At 31.0% G+C, this 19,789-nt stretch overlaps 4 protein-coding genes and 1 long non-coding RNA gene across 5 annotated transcripts in view; 2 read left to right on the top strand and 3 right to left on the bottom strand.

Annotated features, from left to right (window-relative positions):
- Flo2 (flotillin-2) overlaps nt 1–11,766 on the top strand; it is a 45,427-nt gene extending 33,661 nt beyond the window's left edge. The window contains exons 2-7 of the mRNA XM_074251798.1: nt 8,588–8,884; nt 8,976–9,208; nt 9,296–9,415; nt 9,588–9,802; nt 9,928–10,111; nt 10,181–11,766. Of these exons, the coding sequence (XP_074107899.1) occupies nt 8,588–8,884; nt 8,976–9,208; nt 9,296–9,415; nt 9,588–9,802; nt 9,928–10,111; nt 10,181–10,357 (1,226 nt within the window). The 3' untranslated portion in view covers nt 10,358–11,766. The remainder of the gene's footprint in view (nt 1–8,587; nt 8,885–8,975; nt 9,209–9,295; nt 9,416–9,587; nt 9,803–9,927; nt 10,112–10,180) is intronic.
- Nucleotides 146–3,059, bottom strand: LOC141533101 (glucose dehydrogenase [FAD, quinone]). Its single transcript, XM_074251794.1, has 4 exons — nt 2,859–3,059; nt 2,524–2,711; nt 1,938–2,152; nt 146–1,865 (listed from the first exon to the last, which is right to left on the bottom strand). The coding sequence occupies exons 2-4, from the start codon at nt 2,683–2,685 to the stop codon at nt 191–193; spliced, it is 2,052 nt and encodes a 683-aa protein (XP_074107895.1). The 5' UTR covers nt 2,686–2,711; nt 2,859–3,059; the 3' UTR covers nt 146–190.
- On the bottom strand, nt 3,786–6,190 carry LOC141533107 (glucose dehydrogenase [FAD, quinone]). The gene is made up of 3 exons (XM_074251799.1): nt 5,862–6,190; nt 5,595–5,765; nt 3,786–5,293 (listed from the first exon to the last, which is right to left on the bottom strand). The coding sequence occupies exons 1-3, from the start codon at nt 6,055–6,057 to the stop codon at nt 3,792–3,794; spliced, it is 1,869 nt and encodes a 622-aa protein (XP_074107900.1). The 5' UTR covers nt 6,058–6,190; the 3' UTR covers nt 3,786–3,791.
- Nucleotides 11,767–13,571: 1,805 nt separating the features above from the next.
- LOC141533122 (protein ABHD18) lies at nt 13,572–19,502 on the top strand. The gene is made up of 9 exons (XM_074251822.1): nt 13,572–13,830; nt 14,097–14,181; nt 14,397–14,579; nt 14,669–14,781; nt 17,692–17,830; nt 17,955–18,152; nt 18,493–18,733; nt 18,845–19,124; nt 19,197–19,502. Exons 1-9 carry the CDS (start codon nt 13,739–13,741, stop codon nt 19,252–19,254), a joined length of 1,389 nt encoding a protein of 462 aa, XP_074107923.1. The 5' UTR covers nt 13,572–13,738; the 3' UTR covers nt 19,255–19,502.
- On the bottom strand, nt 14,954–15,523 carry LOC141533123 (uncharacterized). The gene is made up of 2 exons (XR_012480186.1): nt 15,453–15,523; nt 14,954–15,079 (listed from the first exon to the last, which is right to left on the bottom strand). It is a non-coding gene; the product is annotated as an uncharacterized LOC141533123 (long non-coding RNA).
- Nucleotides 19,503–19,789: the final 287 nt, after the last annotated feature.

Consider the following 19,789-nt stretch of genomic DNA (forward strand, 5'->3'; position numbering starts at 1 on the left):
TTATTATTGACCGCTCACCTTGTAAAGATATCTTGAATTACAGATTCATCTATTATTAGCTTAACCCATATATTTACATAATATTTATCCTCAACAATTCTATTCTAAGTTATCTAAACTCTAAATAAATTACGTTGTCTAAAAGTAAAAGTGTTTGACAAGAAAAGACTTTATTTGATCTAAATACATATCATAAACCTTCCCAAGTGTTGATAATCATATCAGCAGCCTTCTCAGCAGTCATGATGATACCAGCACTTGGATTTGAATTGGGAACATGAGGAAATATCGACGCGTCAGCAACTCTGATGTTAGGAATCCCGTGTAATCTTAATTGATTATCAACAACAGCATCAGAATCGCTTCTGGGTCCCATTTTGCAGGTTCCGGATTGATGATTCTCCGGGCCAGTCTCCATTCTTATGTAACACTCCCAATAGGCATCGGATCCGAACGGGTACTTAGCACACTCCGGCAGAACTGTATCATCGACTCTCAAGTCCCATTTCCTCATAGTCGGGGTTTTCGTAAGTTCAATCACCTTCTTAACGCCCTCGATTAACACTTTCAAGTCCTGCTCGTCGGTGAAGTAGTTTGGATAGATCACCGGCGAATCTAACGGATTCGCTGATCTAAGGGTCAAAAATCCTCGAGACTTGACAACTACCGTAGTAGGCCTTGCCAAAATTTCCCTTCTTCTCGGACAATCACCTAGGCTTCCGTCAAAGCATTCATGAACTTGCCCAGTTCTCGGACAAGAGGAACTAAAGCCATCAAAAAAGACCTGAATGTCGGGAACTCCTGGAGTGGTGAAGGAACTCTCAAGAAAAGCAGTCACCTGCGTCAGCCCAGTGCTTGTCAACGGCCCAGTCTGGTTGGCTAGATACTCGTTGATAGCATCAAGGGTGATGTCTTCGTAGTATGTATCATTGATGCTCATCTTCAGACCAACAGACACGTGATTATGGAGGTTCCGTCCTACTGGAAGATCATGGTACAACGGAATTCCCAATTTCTTCATATCATTTCTCGGGCCTATTCCCGAAGACAACAAGATTTGAGGCGAACCTACTGCTCCTGCAGTTAAGACAACCTCTTTGTCAGCCTTGATTCTCCTTTTTACTCCAAACTTATCAATCAATTCGACTCCCCAAGCGTTCTTGCTCCAAGGACTCTTGATGATCTTTGTCACATGCGCATTAGTAAGGACCTTCAAATTGGATTTATGAACAATAGGCCGTAAGTAGAACCTAGAAGTGGTTCCTCGCAGCCCTCGTTCAGTCATCATCGGAGCTACCATGAACCCAGTCTGCTTCTCGCCGTAGAGCCGAGTAGTCCTGTATCCCAACTCCGACGCAGCTTTCAGGATTTCATCGCCAAAAGGCGGCTTGTACGAGAAGTATTCAATCTTCAACGGACCTCCAACTTTAGTCCGCTTAAAAAGACTCCCAGAAGTCAACCCCGGAATTTCTGGATTTTCCGCTCTTTCAAAGTAATGCTGGACTTGTTGATAAGACCATCCTTCATTTCCAGCCTGGGCCCATCGATTGTAGACCTCAGGGTGGCCTCTTACGTACATCATTCCGTACAATCCGCCAGTTCCTGATACCATCTTGCCTCTCGGCCAGGTGCATCGTCCTCCGGATTTCAAACAAGCGGTCGGATGCGGCTGAGTCGGTTCAGTCGTGAAATTCCAGTCAAGCTGCGAATCTATCGCGCTGAAGGCGAACGCCGGAAAAGCTGTCATGGTAGGCTCTTCCGGACCGGCTTCTATCAGCAAAACTCGCCACCAGGGCTCTTGCTCAGCTAATCTTCTCGCTACGACTGGTCCAGCTACTCCGGCGCCCACGATTATGAAGTCATACCTGGAAAGAATAAATTTTCACTCAAAAAGACTGAAGAAGAAGAAATGTTTTACAGATTATAACATCACTTACACTTCATCATCCTTGATGGTATTAGTTCCAGTTCGTCGACACGGATCCGCAATATCACACGTTGATATCATCATAGTCTGAAGCATCATCATAAACGCTGTCATGTTCTGCCCACACGCTCTCGGAGAATAAGTTATGTCTTCAAATTGGCACTTATTGTTCGCGTCAAACATCTCACACGCGTAAGTCACATTCCACTCCGGGACGTACTCCACCTGTAAAAATATAAATAAAATTGATAGTGAGTAATCTAATCAGTTACTACTTACTACTTGGTAATTACTATGATTACAAATAGACGAAATAAATTATTACAGAGTAGTTTATCGTTAATGGCTCCATGCTGAACAACGACATCAATCAACTGGTAGCAGCACAACTGCTTAAATATACCGAAACTTGGGACTGTGGCCCACATTACACACCTTGGCACACATGATAACACCCGCATCAACAATTCCCATCGCTTAATTTTATTAAGATGAACCATTATTGAGGCTACTGTGCATTTATGCATTTATGCCTTTTTACAGGAGATGACAATTTAAACCAAAGCTAATATTTGATAAAAGAACGGTTTATTTACCCAGTGCAGTGGTGATGACATCGTTCCAGCTTTCAGAAGCGTCAGAAATATAATCCCTTTTTCCATTTTTTTTTTTTTTTTTTTTTTTTTTTTTTTTTTTTTTTTTATGTTTAAACTTGAAGGTAATTTTGTTATCCAAACACTGCTAAGTCGCAGACACATTTACATCGAGTTAAACTTCTGTAAACCTAAAGTAGAATGATGTTATTAGTTAACGGCTTGAAGATATTACTTAATTATGGAAATTATTACATTGAAAATTTTGAATTACAATTAAGAGAAAGTATTTTATAAAAGAAAAATTTTAAATATTAATTTCGATGGAAATGACTTACGCATGATGGTCTAAGCGAGGTTTCATGGGCAACTGAGTGCGTTGTCACAGGATGTGCCCGCTATCTTACACTCTGGCTTTTGATATAACCGCCGAAAAAAAAAAAACATGCATGGTTTTATATGTGATAGGGCACTTGTGAGATTTCAGCGAAAAACAAACCAAAGTACTGTTTAATATAAAGGAATTCAAGATTTTTATTTATTTTACACCCAATTGTGGTCGATAATTTTTTATTTTCATTATTAACAAAATAAATAAATTATTAGTATAAAAAAAAAAAAAAAAAAAAAAAAAAAAAAAAAAACAATTACTTTAATTTAAATTTCATTGTCAGTATTTTTATCTTAATTAATTATCAATTTGTCTAAATTATTATTACATCCATTATTTTATTAATAAATAAATTTATTTATAAACAAATTATTAAATATATAATATACAAAATTAAATAGTATTTTATAGAACTTTAAAATTACGTAGAATGAAAAGTTAACTTGAATCAAGAAAATTTGATTAAATTCTAAAATATCCTTGATTTAATTTTCTAATACAGTATAATTTTTTATTTTTAAACAATTATCATCGCATTAGACAAAGATTTTCTTAATAATCAATTAATCGGTTCCTTCAAAAATTTAAAAATGATTATATTCTAAAAATGAACTCACTTCTAACGAGATAATTTAGCGACCATGCGCCACCTGCTGGAAATTTTCAACACTATTTAAAAAAATTATTTATAAACACATTGGACCATATCAAAAATTTTTTTCACAGTAACTTTCATTAAAATAATTAAAAATTCTTTCAAACCAACCTAAACCTCCTATTCTACGTCCAACAAATCTAAGCCTACAAACAATAAAGTCAGTCTTGCCATCTGGAGGTCATTGAATCCCTCAAATCCTCCCAACTAACCAAACTAAGAAAATCACAAGCCATGTTTCCTTTTGCGCCAAAATTCCTTAATCATATCAGCGCCCTTTTCGCCAATCATAATCGCAGGAGCATTGGTGTTCCCACTGACGAGATTCGGCATGATAGAAGCATCAATAACCCTCAACCCAGTAACCCCATAGACCCTGAGCTGAGGATCAACGACAGCCTCACTGTCCCAACTGGGGCCCATCTTGCAAGTTCCCACCGGATGGTAAATAGTCGCGGAGTAGTGCCTTATCATGCACTCCCAGTACGGATCAGTGTAAAGCGGGACATGCTGGCAGCCGGGGAAAGGTCTTGGATTCAATTCGCTTCCATACTTTCTAAACGCGGCTGTCCTACTTAGCGCGACGCCAATTTTAACGCCCTCTACCAGCGTCGCAATGTCTTCCGGCTCCTTGAAGTAATTTGGATAGATCAGAGGATGATCGAAGGGGTTCTTGCTCCTCAACCTGATCAAGCCCTTGCTTTTGGGCCTGAGCAGCATTGGAATGACACTCCACACATCCCGATTGCTAATTTCCCCAAAAACTGCGTCGTAGAACCTCTGAGTGATCCCATGGACCTTCCTGATCTGTCTTCCGCCGTCGGAGTTCGTCGATCCTGATATAAAATGCAGCTCAATGTCCGGAAAGTCTTCCGTAGCGTTGACGTACTTGGTATTAACGAAAGCGAGCCCTTCTACGCCTCCTAAAACAGTCAGCGGTCCGTCGCCGAAGATGGCGTACCTCATCACTGAAGAGACACTGTGGAGCCGGTTTTCAACCATAGAAACCTCTTGATTCACAAGGAACGTCAGCCCTCCGAGTCCTACATGATCCTGGAGATTCTGTCCCACAGCTGCGTCGTGAATCACCGGGATTCCCAGTTGCTCCAAGTGGTCCCTAGGTCCCACGCCCGACAGCATCAACAACTGCGGAGAATTTACGGAGCCACCCGACAAAATGACCTCGTTCTTGGCCCGGATCCTGTACATCTTGCCCTCGCGCATCATTTCTATTCCATAGGCCCGCTTAGTCGTCGGGTCGATCAAGACCTTGGTTACGTGGGAGTTCAGGGCGACGTGCAGGTTCTGCCTCAGTCTCGCAGGTCTTAAGAAGGCCTTGGAGGTGGAACAGCGGCTCCCGTCCCGGATAGTCCCCTGCGCGATCATGAATCCCGTCTGACGGGCGCCATTTATGTCCCGAATCTCGTAGCCCATTTCCTGGCCCGCTTTCACAAAGGCAGTGGCCAATGGCGTCCTCCAGGGCGCTTCTTGCACCGTCAGGTACCCTCCGGTCGAGTGGTAGACTGTGTTGACTAAGTACGGGTTCTTGTTGTCCTCAGATTTCTTGAAGTAGTACAACACGTCCTTGGAACTCCAGCCAGGGTTCCCTTGCTGCTCCCAGATGTCGTAGTCCTTGCGGTTACCCCGCAAGTATAACATGTAGTTCAGGACGCTGCTGCCACCTAGGACTTTTCCGCGCGGCCAATTACAACGGCCCTGTTTCATTGCTGGAAGAAATTAAATTTTTAAAATGATTCAGTATTTAATTTTGATCACATTTTTTTTTTTTAATTATCTAAATTATGGAAATAATTTTTGAAATTAAGATTTATCTTCAAAATATAATTTTATTGATTGTAAAAATGATCAAATATCTCTCAATTTCAATATCATCCACAAAAAAACTGTTAAATATTAAACAAAAAATTTTTACCATGCAGAAAAAAGTTTAGCGACTTAGATATCGACTTTCTACGGAGAAAGTTCGTGAAAATTTATTTGTTTTATTGTAAAATAATAATTATTTACCAAGACACGCGTCGCCTTGAGGCTCTGTTTTGTATTTCCAATCGAGTTTGCTTAGCTGGAGATATCCAGCTAGCAATGGAACGTCGGAAATTTCCGTTTCGTCCCCTCCGGCTTCTAACAGTAGAACATTCCAGTTTTCTATCTCCGACAGGCGGCTAGCTACTACTGCGCCTGGTGGAAAAGTTTTTAATTAATTTTAGGTTCTGAGTTAAAACGGGCCAAAAATTTACTGGTCTAGTTTTGTAATATTCTATTAGAGTTTCTTGCCTGCGGATCCGGCGCCGACGACGATGAAGTCGTACGCAGGATGCAGTAATTCTGTCGGCATGTCAATTGGTTGAGACTCTTTGTCCATTACTTCTAGCTGGAAGTACGAGATGGCCATAGCGAGCGCGGGGAAAAACCAGCTTAGACCCCCGGTGGCGCCGCCGAGGTAACTCGCAATCGTTGACTCAACTCCCATTGTAAGCTTGAAATTATCGGGTTATAATCTCATCAAACCTAAACAAATAAATTATGACAAAAATAATTGACGAAGAAATTTTAAAAAATTAACAATGTAAATTTGTTTATTTAAAAAATTAAAAGCAGCTAAATTTAATGTCAAGATTTATTGAAAAAAAAAAAAAATTTTAAGTGTGAATTTAAAAAAAAAAATTTTTTTTTTTTAATTTTTTTATTAATCCAAATTTGATTTGATTATTTTAATTAACACTTTAATTTTTTTTTTAACACACAATTAAACTTACAATTTATTATTAAAATAAAAAGACTACTTATTGCCTTACAAAAGAGTGTTTTTATTAGTATAAAGTTAATCCAAGCGGATGTATCGACAAGTGACACCGGGAGTCGATTGTTCGGCATGTATATCTCCGAAGCTCGGTTAACTGTAATCCACCGATGCTTCCAGAATAACAATTGATTTAAACAACAACTTTCAATGGTTAAGTAATTTCAAATGTCGTCATTTAAATGCTTAATAATAATTTCTCCAGCAAATTATTTGTTAACTACTGCTATTCAATAGAGAAGAAATGACAATTGTTATCAAAAACATAATTACGTTGTTTATTGGTTATAGCTTTAACTTTTTTGTCTTCAGCAGAGGTGATAGGTAACCGCAAATATTTTTAAAAAACAATTTATTGTTAAATAATAATTTTATTATTAATAATAACTATTTTTTAGGTGACACAGTTTCAATAAAAAATTGCTGAGAAATTTTACACACTGTTTACAATATTACAATATATGTTATTAAACAGATATAGGTTACCTGATTAATCTTCATTATTTATTTTATGAAGAAATTAAGGGATATTTTCATTTAAAAAAAAATTAATTAATAAAAAAAATTATTACTATTTTTAGAAATTTATTCAATTAATAATTCTTCAAAAAAATTGTAAAAATAATTAAATATCTGTTAAGTGTTGTAAAAATTTTTTTTTATAATTAATTTGTTATAAAAATCTTAAAAATTATTTTTAATAAAAGAAGAAATTAATAAATTTCTAATTTTTTAGATTTAAATAACTAAATTGCCATAAAAAATTTTTTTCATTAAAAAAAAATTGTTTAATAATTTTTTTTTATTTAAAAAAAATTGTTTAAAAATTTTTTTATTAAAAAAAAATTGTTTAAAAATTTTCTTGTACAATTTTATTAATTATATAATAAAATTTATTTTATTGATTAAAATTAAATCATAAAATTATAAAAAAAAACTCACCAAAATTAGAATAAAAAATTTCAATGGTCTTAGAAAAATATCGAAATATTTTTAAAAAAACTCCAAGTAAACGACAATGACATTTGTAAGGTTGACATTGAAAACAAAGCAGTGGTCCAGCCGGCTGGATCATTTGAAATAACTGAAACCGAGTAGGAGAGTAGGAGATCAAGGTACGGCCTCCAAGAGTACATACCTGCTGTATAACGGGTCATTTGTACCCACCACTCGCTTCATTTCATTCTCTCTGTCCTTAAATAAAAAATAAGAGAGTTTAACAGCCACGTATTCAAAACAATCTTCATCGCCTGTAATTACATTAATTACCATCTAACACAATGACAACTAGAATTATTCCCATTGAAGAAATTAATAATAATATCTATTATATCAACAGATATCAATATTATCTTAATAAATAATAAATATAAGGATATCATAAATAATTGATGGGAGAGATAAATGTTTAAAGAATTGGCCTACATCCAATGTATATTTCTTATTCTTACCTGTTACTCATCACGTTCACTGATATGATGCTCGCCTAGGTTTACGTGCAAACTGTCACGTTCTTAGAGACTTTAATTTACAAACATTGTTATTTTATATTTAATATTCTTCAGCAAATATTGCTTTTTAAATTCAATAGTTTTGTTTGCTGATACATTAGCTATTATTCAATCAATGTTTCATGATAAATATTTTATTAAAACAAATTTACTTTTATGAAATTACAAATAATATTTTTTATTTATTTTTTATCCTTAAATTTATTGTTTGTGTAATTACTAATTTATTTATTTATTTAAATAAATAAAATTTATTATTTTTGTAATTGCTGCACTTAATTGTAATTTTCTAAAGAAGCAATAAACATCTTTCATACACATTAATAAAATTTTATTATTAAAAATAGAAACTTTAAAAATTTTTTCACAATTTATTGTAAATATAAAATTTTTTTTATACTTTTATATAAACTTTAAATTAATTATAATTTTTTTTTTTAATTTTCTTGAATTTATTATTTATGTTTAATTTTATGATTAAAAATTTTAATTTTAATTTTTTTTTTTATTTTAAAAATTAAAAAAAATTTTGTTCTTAATTTTAAAAATTTTTTAAATTAAAAAAAAAATTTTTTTTTAATTTTAATGATTAATTAAATAATTAATAAGTTTTTAAAAATATTATAATACTTAAAATAAATTATTTAATTTTATATATATTAATAATTAATAAAATCATAAATTTACAGGAGGATGTTGCGGATCTATGAAAAAACGAACGATCGTAGGCGGATACGCATTCTGCTGGTGGTTCGTCACGGATGTCCAACGTCTGTCTCTGGAAGTGATGACTCTAAATCCAGTGTGTGAGAGCGTTGAAACAGCCCAGGGTGTCCCACTGACCGTTACTGGGGTCGCCCAGTGCAAGATAATGAAGGCTGATGAATTACTGCACACTGCGAGCGAACAGTTTTTGGGGAAGAGCACTCATGAAATTAAGTGCACTATCTTGTCAACTTTGGAGGGACATCTTAGAGCTATTCTAGGTAAAAATTTGCTTTTTAAATTATTAATACAGTCATTAATTATAATACTATTTTTAAAAAATTAAATTTACTTACTAAATGTTGTGTGCAGGTACGCTGTCGGTCGAAGAAGTTTACAAAGATCGCGATCAATTCGCAGCACTGGTACGCGAAGTTGCTGCTCCGGATGTGGGACGCATGGGAATAGAGATATTGTCGTTTACTATCAAGGATGTTTACGATGATGTTCAATATTTAGCTTCTCTAGGTAAAGCTCAAACGGCTGCTGTTAAACGTGATGCTGATATTGGTGTTGCTGAGGCTAATCGTGATGCTGGAATTCGGGTAATTTTTTTAGTTTAATTTTTAATAAATATTATTATTTTTCTAATTATTATTAATTAAAAAATTAATTTAAAATCAAAAAAATAGGAAGCAGAATGTGAAAAAACCGCTATGGACATAAAATACAATACGGATTCTAAAATAGAAGACAACGCCCGTCTCTTCCAGCTACAAAAAGCGAATTTCGATCAAGAAGTCAATACAGCTGTAAGTTTATAGTATATTTACTAAAAAAAAAAAAGAAAAAAAATCTTTACGCAATTGAACTCCCCAAGAATAAACAATCAAGTGAAAGTTTATTTTTTTCCACAATGTCCTTTAAATTAAAAAAAAAAAATTAGACTATTAAATCCTTGAAAGACTTTACAATAATTTCCAGAAAGCCGAAGCTCAGCTTGCCTACGAACTTCAAGCGGCTAAAATAAAGCAAAAAATAAGGAACGAGGAAATCCAAATTGAAGTTGTCGAGAGACATAAGATGATAGAGGTTGAAGAGCAGGAGGTTCGTCGTAAGGAGCATGAACTTAAGAGTACTGTTCGTTTGCCTGCTGAAGCTGAGCATTATAAGATGACCACTGTCGCGGAAGGAAAAAGGTAATTTTCTACTACAAATTATTTTTTATTAAATTTTTTATTAAATTTTTTTTAATTTTTTTAATAAATTTTAATTTTTCAAATAAAATTTTTCTAATTAAATTAAAAAAATTTTTTAACTTTAGAACGCAAACTGTTGAAAATGCTAAAGCCGAAGCCGAGAAGATAAGATTGATAGGAGAGTCAGAGGCTAAAACATTAGACATTATTGGTACCGCAGAGGCCGAAAGAATGCGTTTGAAGGCCCAAGTCTACAAAAAATATAACGAGGCAGCTATATTGAATATTGCTCTGAACGCAATGCCTAAGGTAAAATTAATTTATTAAATTTATTAAAAGAAGAAATCAATATTAATTTTTATTTATTATTTTTTTTAGATTGCCGCTGAAATCGCTGCCCCGCTGGCGAGAATAGACGAAATCGTACTACTGGGAGGTAACGACGGCGTAACTAACGAACTGACCCGTCTGGTGGGTCAAGTACCACCGGCGGTGCAAGCACTCACTGGTGTTGACCTGTCTAAAGTTTTAGGAAAAATTCCGGGGGCTAAATAATTCGAATATTTAATTATTATTGATAATAATAATGAGAAAAAAACTAACTAACTAACTAATCCCTAAATCTACGTCGAAATTAACAAAAACTAAAATAACTAACACTATTATTTTATTACGTTGTTCATTCAAGCTTGTATAGCAGTTTCGTAAATTTTTTAATTGACCTCTACCTCATTAATTTTGACGTAGATATCTGGTTGTTTCACATCTTTATCACGCGCACATTATTATTTCTTACGATGGTCTTGTTTTGTTTTTATAAATATATATATATATATTTATTTATTTAGGCCTGATAATTATTTACACAGCAATAGAAAAGAGTGACCTGAAATCTTTTTATACACGTTTATTTTTAACATTACATTCCAGATTTTCGATCATAATTTTATTGTATTGCACTGCTCCCGGGTTAAAAAATTATGTATAATTATTTATAAAAAATGACCTTATATAATTATATATAATTCTATATAATTATACAAAAATTACAAACATAATTATAAAAAATAATATATAATTTTATATAGTTTTTTTTTTACCCGGGCTTTTATCTTAAAAATCAAATAATTAAATTTATAAGTAAATAATTAATTACGTTTTGACCATTGTGTTCAGCGTGTGTTGATAAAGTATAAAAATTAATGAAGTTGATATTTATTAAATAATAATGAACGCAGTCAAGCCAAGTTAAAAATAATTATCGTGTTTTTTTTTCTTTCTTCTTTTAAAGACTGATTCAAAATTAAAAATAATTTTTTTTCATACGATCATAAATTAAAAAAAAAAATTTTTTTTGGTATAAAAAATAATTAATTTCTTTTTTTTAATACAAATTTTTATAAATTGAAGAATTATGCTCATTTAAGGAAGAAATATTTAGTTAAAACTTTTGCCTGAAGAATTAAAAATGGCCGCCTGTTTAAAAATTCCCGGCATGAGAGTGGGGATGCGTAACAATGGCGGAATAAAAAAAAAAAAAAGTACAAATACAATCATTGGTTGTCTTCCTGAAAAAAATATAATTAGATTCGAGTAAAGAATGATCGTATAAATATAAATATTTATTATTTTTGTTTAGAATAATGCGATAATAATTTTTTTCCGGTAAAGACTGATTGCTTAGCTAATGTAATGATTAATTGCGTCGGAAGACAAAAACATTTAGTTGATATTTATTAAGATATAAATAAACTAATTGAATAAAATGAATTCTCTGAATCAAAGTATACACCAAACGTATTATTAGTTAATTAGTTAATTGATTATTATTTATAATTAATTTAACTAATAACAGATCTTACCATTAAATTTAAGTTTTATACTCAAACTGAACAAATAAAACGTAATTAGTAATTATAATTATAATTATAAATTAAATATTGACTAAAAGTCAAAAAAAAAAATGTCTAGCTTTGTTTATTAAAAAACAAAATATTTCCAATTGTTCGATTTATTAAAAACTATGACTTGCGTGGAAGTGAAGTAAAATAATAATAAGTAGAGTAAAAAATAAATTCTGTTTGAGCATATATAATAATAATAATTGTAAATACTTGATTATTTGCATAACTATTGATTATTATTTATTATTATTGATTTATAAAAAATGTGCCAGCAATTATATTATTTAACTTAGCGTTAATTGTGTTTTAAGAGTGATTTTAATCGATATTTATAGAAATTATTGCACCTACAATACCATGAGCACCGATTTATTTTCAAAAAGTGATGTTCCGAATGACGAAAGGAAACCAAAGAAGAAATAAAGAAATATTAATTGTACAATTTAAATTTATTGAATCTTTTACCAAGCTTGAATTTTTATATTATTAATTATGCAATCTTTTAAGATATAGCATTATAAATGCTAACTAAATTATATAATGATAATAATAATAATTGTAATTTAATAAAAAATTGCCCCTACGACAGAGTAATTGTAATTGGTCTTTTATAAATGGCAATATTTAAAAATAAAAAATTTAATATAATATATATTTTGGAAATCATCGTAGAAAAAGTAACATTTTTTCGATATCTATAGAGACTTGATTATATGTACTCTGTCGTATTATTTTTAATTATTAATTATAATTATTGTACTTTATTGATCTGAAAGTAATGAAATAGATGTGAAAATAACTGCATATTTTTAATAAATGGAACATCAAATATTATTTTTTTTTATTGTATCCTTAAACTAAAGTTATTAAAAAATAACAATAATTTTAAATTTATTTTGTTTTAATTAATTTTATACCAAAAATGGCTGTTTTTAAACAATTCTTAGATATTATGATACTAAATTTTAGATTTTCTTTTATTAATGAAATTAAAACCAACAAAAAAATTATATATTTAATTTTCTAAAATTTCTCCATGTCAATTTTATTATGACACTAAAATTTCCAGTTAAAAATTTTTTTTAAACTTTATAGCAATTAAATTATAAAAAAAAAAATTAAATTAAAAAATTACAAAAGTGAAAATTAATAAAAATTGTGAGTGAAAATTTTTAGAAGAATTTTTTTTATTGTAATTGATTTATTAAAACAATTAAAAAAAATTTTTTTTTTAAATTAATTATAGCAAAAAAAATTTATTGAAAAAATGGACTTGTAGAAATTTTAATAAATTAAAAATGCAATTTTTTAAAAATAATTTTTTAGAACAAATTTTTTTGTTAAAGAAAATTAAAAAATTGTCAAGTGACAGCTAAATTAAATGTCATAATTTTTTGACAATCATTTATTTATAAAAAAAAAATTATTAAACATCTGTTAAATTAATTTTAGTAATTTTAAAAAATTGACAGGTGTCTATAAATTTTAATAACCTAAAAAATTAATTTTAATTTACAACATTGTATTTAATTTTTTGCATGTATGTAATTTTGTAATTGTCACTTTATCCATAAATTGTTAATTAAACTATAAATTACCTGTCAACAACTTTTTCGTATTTTTTTCTCATTCACTTTTCTGTTTTCAGCCATTTTTGGCGCTGCCAGTCTCTTCTAAATAATTAAAATTTTTATTTGACAGCAGCGCCGCCTACCGGTGTGACGGAAAAAATGAAAAAAAAAACTGCTCAGCGCTCTCTAGTGAACAAACTATCGCCAACAATAAGTTAATAATAAAAATAATGACAGTATCAACTACAAGTCAAATCAATGTTAAATCAATTCTTTATATTTACTACATATATATTTACAAGATAAATATATATTATAATACATAGCATATAACTTATTATCTATCAATTGATAAGTATTTACATTGACCAATATACCTCAATTATATTTAAATAAAACTATTTTAGAGCTTATTGTTTGTTTGTACATACGCTGTATTATTGTTGAATTTGTTGTTTAAAATGCCACCTAGTCGGTTGGACTCTGTTTACCGAAGAATATTGTTGACTAAATTTTTCACTAAAGGTTGGGGCAATCCTAAAAGTTTGAGAAGGTAATCTTGTTTTTTTATTCATTTATTTCTACTCACCTTACAATGACTTTCTCAAAGACACTAACAATAATAATAATGACACTTAAGCTAGCAGACACTTGACAATTTTTTTATTTTTCTTAAAAAATAAAATTAAAATAAAGTTAGCCGATATTTAAAAATTTTTAGAATTTTTTTTTTTTTGAGAATTTATTTGTAAAAAAATTATTAAAAATTTTTACAATTCATTCTTTAAAATTTTATTAATAATTATTATTTATTTACAGGATTTTTGAATTTAGAAAAGTTGTTGCTAATCGAGAAGCTTGTTACAACCTTATACCTCGAGATTATCCAATTACAATAACCAAGGTAATAATTTTAAATTAATGATAATATTTAATTGAATTAATTTTTTTTTTCTCTAATTTATTTGACAAATAAATCGTAAAAATAAATAGATTTTATTTTTATTAAAATTTAACATAAATTTTTATGGACAATTGCAATAAATAAATAAATTTCAAGTTAAAAAAAAGTTGTAATAATTTATGTCTTATATTTGATTTTTTTATTAATGTCTCTAGGATGAAGAATGGTCTGATTGTCACATAATCGAAGGAAATTTCGAAACACCATTTGAACAGCATTTACCAAATATAATGCCCGAGGAAATTAAGACATCATACTTTCAACTAATATTACCTCTAAAGTGGACTTCTCAGAAAATAAAACCTGTGTGTTTGCATCTTGCAGGGACTGGAGACCACGTAATTTATTTCAACTAAATTAATCTGATAATAGATAGATAAATTTTTTGAATTTTTATAACTCAGTAGAAAATTAATTAATTTTACAGTACTTCTGGCGCAGACGGAATCTAATTGCTAAGCCACTGCTGAAAGAATCTGGGATCGGATCATTGTTGCTTGAAAATCCATTTTATGGCTTGAGAAAACCTAAAGATCAAATGTAAGGAAAAAAAAATCAGGTTTGTACTGCCTTAAAAATGACAGTTCATTTTATTTATTAAGGGGGATAGCCACTGTGACGCTGGAAAAAATAGGCAATTTTCGGGAATTTTTTTTACTAGGATAATAAAGGAATTTGGGGATCGGGTTTTTTTTGTTTTATAAAGTATATGTTGAGGATAATTCTCCTAAATTTTTATTCAAAAATATTTTGTTATCACAAAGTTATAAACATTTTTGTAGAGCACCAAAAAAATTTCCCCCTCCATTGCCGGTACTGTAACTCAAAAACGGATTATCTGAAACAAAAAAACCAAACGGCATTTTAATCTATAGGAATGTCGCTATCGTCGCACGTAGGGGATTTTGAAAATTTTGATTTGAGAAAAAATGGCGCCATATTGAAAATTTTTTCGTCTTTTTTCCTCATTTTTTGGACTCAAACAGCCTTAAAAAATCTTAAAAATTAAAATTTTCAAAATCCCCTACGTGCGACGATAGCCACTAAGTAGACGAATACGGGGAAACAAAAAAATTGAGAATCGGTTCATATTTACGAAAGTTACAGTACCGGAAAGTTTGAAAAAGTCGTTTTGAGAAAAACGCGAGTAAAGTTTTAAGAAGATTCTCGCAACTTTAAAATCTAGTCTTTCACAAAATATTCATACTCACATCAAACTATCAAGTCCTGGGCCATATGAGGGTTCTTCCTCCTTATCTTTAGTATTGACCTTGACTTTTTTATTTTTTTACTGGCCGTTTCCATGCGGCTTTCAGCAGCTTTAACCCGAGTAGCGTCGCGCTCAGCGCAGTATGAGTAGAGTGTTGGTCCTACTTTAACATCGAGATTCTCTAATATCTTCAGAGTTGCTAGAGCCCCATCATTGAATGTAATTGTTGAAATATATAAAGCTATTTCAACAATAAGGGAATAAGAAGAATTTGTTTTTGGGGCGAGCTGCCACACTAATGCATTGAAGCTTTCATTATTATTTTGTGTAAACCCACCGACACATCGTTCCAATAACTCTGGATTCGATAGATCTTCATAAATCGGTATTAAAGCTTCCGCAATATCTGCAGGAAGTGGTGGTTTTTCAACTAATGAGTCCAAAGTATTTGTTGCCACAGCTTTTTGAAATTGACACCACGAATTTGCACCTTCAGGACAAAGAAAATGCTGCGGATCTTCGGGTGATGAAAACTTGTGATAAAATGTTTGCCAAATAGCATTATACATCTCATCAACATCATTAGAATGACGTCTGATTGCTAAACCATAATACTTTGTAAATTCATTAATTGCTTTGTCCGTTAATCGACCTTTCCCACCTAAACTTTTCTGTGTATTTTCTTCTTTTCCTGTTTTTGTCTTCTTGTTAGTTCGTTGCTTCTTCAAAGCCCTTAGTCGACTGCCCATTCGTTTTTGCACGTGATTAATACATTCCTTTTTTTTTTATCTTCACCATGTCCCCATACGGTTTAGCATCACAAATATTTTTATACGTTTTAGTGTCACCATCACCTATATAGTTTACATACTTAACGTTATGTAATAACTCTGATCGCATAAACATCTCTTTTATTCCATCTACCTCCATTTGTCCAGAAGAATTTTCATGGTTTATTGGACAGTCTAGAGCATGGTCTTGCATAAATTGATCGTATTCAGCTGTTCCTTTTTTGAGCTCATTAGCGCACACATCTTACAATAACTGGATTTCATACTTACATCTACGATTTTGCCAGTGAAGTAACCAATTAGAGAAGATATACCAAATGAAGATTTAAACCCTCTTTTCTTCCAACTACCGTCACCGGAGACAGAAATTCCAGGAATGTCATTGGATTTTAAATGCTTGCAGGTTTCTTGGATTTCTTCTTTAGCAGCTTTTTTCAACACTAAATCACAACAGTTTCTAGCTGCATTTCTGATTTGTGTGACCAGACGATCGTAAAAGCTATGGAACATTGGTCGTGGTAAATCCATGAAAGCACAAAATCTTTCAGCTCCAGATAACCCAATACCAATTATCCGCATTGCAAAGATGAAACGGCGATTAATTTCATACGCATTCTTGATGAGTGGACATGAATTTATCAAAACTGGATCACATTTTTGCAATTCACAACTAGTTTAAAATCTAATCCTCGAATACTTGTCTCAGTAAAGTTTACATCACCACCACACTTTTTACACGATACACAGCCACTTAGTAAATTAAATATCGAAAAAAATTTATAATTTTGTAGCTAATACTCGAATCAATTGTACAATCAGATTTTTGTGATAATTTCCTCTTGGAAGCACTATCACGTCGTTGAGAGCCAGTATTTTTTCAGTTTCATATCTGTTGAGCGGTCGATTAAATTTTTTCCTGTCGTTTGGCAGTTTTCTTTCGTTTTTAATAACTTTACTTTGTTTACGATCCATTATTTAACAAATTTTTTTGTTAAATAAACAAAAAAAAATCAGAAGATTTAAAAAAATAAGTAAGTAAACAATAACGAGTACACTAAGAAACTCAATAAATTAAAGAACGAGTGTGTATTCATACAAAACAACTAAACTATGAGGTACAGTATCTCAACAATAAGAAAAAATATACGTTAAAAGTCAAATAATTGTAACGGTTGACAATCGTGAGGGAAAACAATCGCCAACCCGTACGAATCAAAGACGGAGCGAGCAGGCGACGTTTTCGTCGAAGCGCCGCGCGTAAAACGGTCAATCGACGCGCTCTTATAAAAATGACTATAACTCGAAAACTATTCGGAATTTTTCTATAAAATTTGAAATACATAATTTTGAATATATAAACTTCAGTTTAATGAAAAAAAAAAAAAAATTTTTTTTCCGAAATTTTACAGTGGCTATCCCCCTTAAATAATAAATCTATTTATTTTGAAGACGCTCCAACTTGCTAAACGTGTCGGATATTTTTATTATGGGAGGTTGTTTGATAATGGAGTGCATCGTTTTGCTGAATTGGTGCGAGCAAAATGGACTAGGACCCCTCGGCTTGACGGGACTGTCTATGGGCGGTCATGTAAGTTTATTAAAAATCATTTTGAATTCCAAAAGATTGAATTTAACCCAATTGCTAATTTCCTGATAAAAGATTTCAATTTTTATTTAAAGACTGACTCTTGAATAAATTTTTTTAATCGTAGATGGCTTCGCTAGCAGCTACAAATTGGCCAAAACCAATTTCACTAGTCCCCTGTTTGTCTTGGTCCACAGCTTCTCCAGTTTTTACCCAAGGAGTGATGGCTAATTCCATAAATTGGTCTCTTTTACAGTCGCAATATTTTTCTGATACTATGTATCAAAATGATTTGGCTAAAATGGTTAAAATAATTGATCAGGATGTAAGTAAATTAATCAACTTATGGATGAATTTATCAAGTATTGATTTATGAAGAAATTACCTTGTATCTTGTCAACTAATGACATTTTTAAAGATATAAGCTCATCTCGATGTTACACTCATCCAGAGCTTTCATTTGAGTACCCACATGCATTTTTGATATATTTTTCATATATATATATATATATGAAAAATTAATGTGGGTACTCAAATGAAAGCTCTGGATGAGTGTAACATTAAGATGAGCTTACATCTTTAAAAACATCAATAGTTAAGAAAATACAGTGCAATTTAACAAAAGTCATTATTTAATCAAAAAAAATTTTATTTTTTTTTTTTAGGATGCATTCTTAGCTGGTCAACATTTCGTACAACATTTTCCCGCAAGCGTAAGAAGAATGTGCGAGCTTACAGATGATCTTAAAAATAATTCGGATAAAAATCAAGACAATAATATAATAAAGCGCGCAAGTTTTGACGTGACAGACGAATCGGCGGCGGATGAAAAAGCAGCTGCTAAAATGTTTCCTCTGAACCTTATATCAAACCGATTCAAACCTTCAGAGCCTGAATCACTGGATGGTAAATGATTATTAAGTATAATTAATTTTGAATTATTAAAACTTTAATTTCCTAAGCTTTGCTCCCAGTTTTTTGATAAAATGTGCTAAATATAATATTTTATTTACACAGATATATGTATGCTGCCTGCCGAAAAAAATAATGGAACAGATAAACGTCGCGAACAGGAAGCGCTCCAATTTATGCGTGGAATAATGGACGAGTGTACCCATTTACGTAACTTCGAAGTACCTGTTGATACTAATTTAATAATAGCCGTCTGCGCTAAGGACGACGCTTATGTTCCGCGTGACAACTGCATGAGCTTGGAAAAAATTTGGCCTGGAGCTGAAGTCCGTTTTATTGACGCTGGCCATGTTAGCGCTTATTTGCTTCATCAGAAACAATTTAGGTAATTTATTGATTTATTAATTTATGTAATTATTAAAATATAAATGATTTCATTCATGTTAATTTATTTTAGATCAACAATAGTGGAATCCTTTGACAGATATTCAAGGAAATACTTGAAAAATAGTTGACAAAAAAATATTTTTAATGAATTTTTAAAAAATTTATCTATATATATATATATATATATATATATATATATATATATAAATGAATATGTATACAGAATTATTTTATTGTACAATTTAAAAATGTTAAGCATCATACTGCATGATTAATTTTATTTTTTAACAGTTTTAAGTAAATTTACAATATTAAAAATTCCTCTCTTGGAATAGAAAGTAAATTTATACAAATATTTATCAAGATACTAATTGTTCATCGACAATATACAATTATTTGGAGATCAAAAATATACTTTAATTAATTCTAGCAATTTTTTAGAAATTTTTTTTTTTTACATATAATTTTTATTTCTTAAAAAAATCAACGGAAATTAATTTAGTAGATATTTAATAATTTTTATAATGTTTTTAATAAATAAATTCTGGCAAAAAAAATTTTTGGTAGAAATTTTTAAAAATTAAAAATACAATTTAAAAAAAAAAATTTGTTGAATAAAATGAAAAAATGATCAAGTGACTATTAATTTTAATATCTTAAAAT

Source organism: Cotesia typhae, unplaced genomic scaffold, assembly GCF_013202065.1.
Source record: "Cotesia typhae breed Kobodo isofemale line unplaced genomic scaffold, CoteBio_Ctyphae contig_83, whole genome shotgun sequence".
NCBI lineage: Eukaryota > Metazoa > Arthropoda > Insecta > Hymenoptera > Braconidae > Cotesia > Cotesia typhae.

Excerpts from the sequence above, each read along its gene's own strand:
- LOC141533101 (XM_074251794.1), bottom strand. The coding sequence starts at position 2,685 with ATGTGTCTGCGACTTAGCAGTGTTTGGATAACAAAATTACCTTCAAGT. Across the intron at positions 2,153-2,523 it reads TGTCATCACCACTGCACTGG|GTGGAGTACGTCCCGGAGTG; the intron begins GTAAATAAACCG and ends ATATTTTTACAG. Across the intron at positions 1,866-1,937 it reads ACCATCAAGGATGATGAAGT|GTATGACTTCATAATCGTGG; the intron begins GTAAGTGATGTT and ends TATTCTTTCCAG.
- LOC141533107 (XM_074251799.1), bottom strand. The coding sequence starts at position 6,057 with ATGGGAGTTGAGTCAACGATTGCGAGTTACCTCGGCGGCGCCACCGGG. Across the intron at positions 5,766-5,861 it reads CGTCGGCGCCGGATCCGCAG|GCGCAGTAGTAGCTAGCCGC; the intron begins GCAAGAAACTCT and ends CTTTTCCACCAG. Across the intron at positions 5,294-5,594 it reads TCAAGGCGACGCGTGTCTTG|CAATGAAACAGGGCCGTTGT; the intron begins GTAAATAATTAT and ends AATTTCTTCCAG.
- LOC141533122 (XM_074251822.1), top strand. The coding sequence starts at position 13,739 with ATGCCACCTAGTCGGTTGGACTCTGTTTACCGAAGAATATTGTTGACT. Across the intron at positions 14,782-17,691 it reads AGAAAACCTAAAGATCAAAT|ACGCTCCAACTTGCTAAACG; the intron begins GTAAGGAAAAAA and ends TTTATTTTGAAG. Across the intron at positions 18,734-18,844 it reads AGAGCCTGAATCACTGGATG|ATATATGTATGCTGCCTGCC; the intron begins GTAAATGATTAT and ends TTATTTACACAG.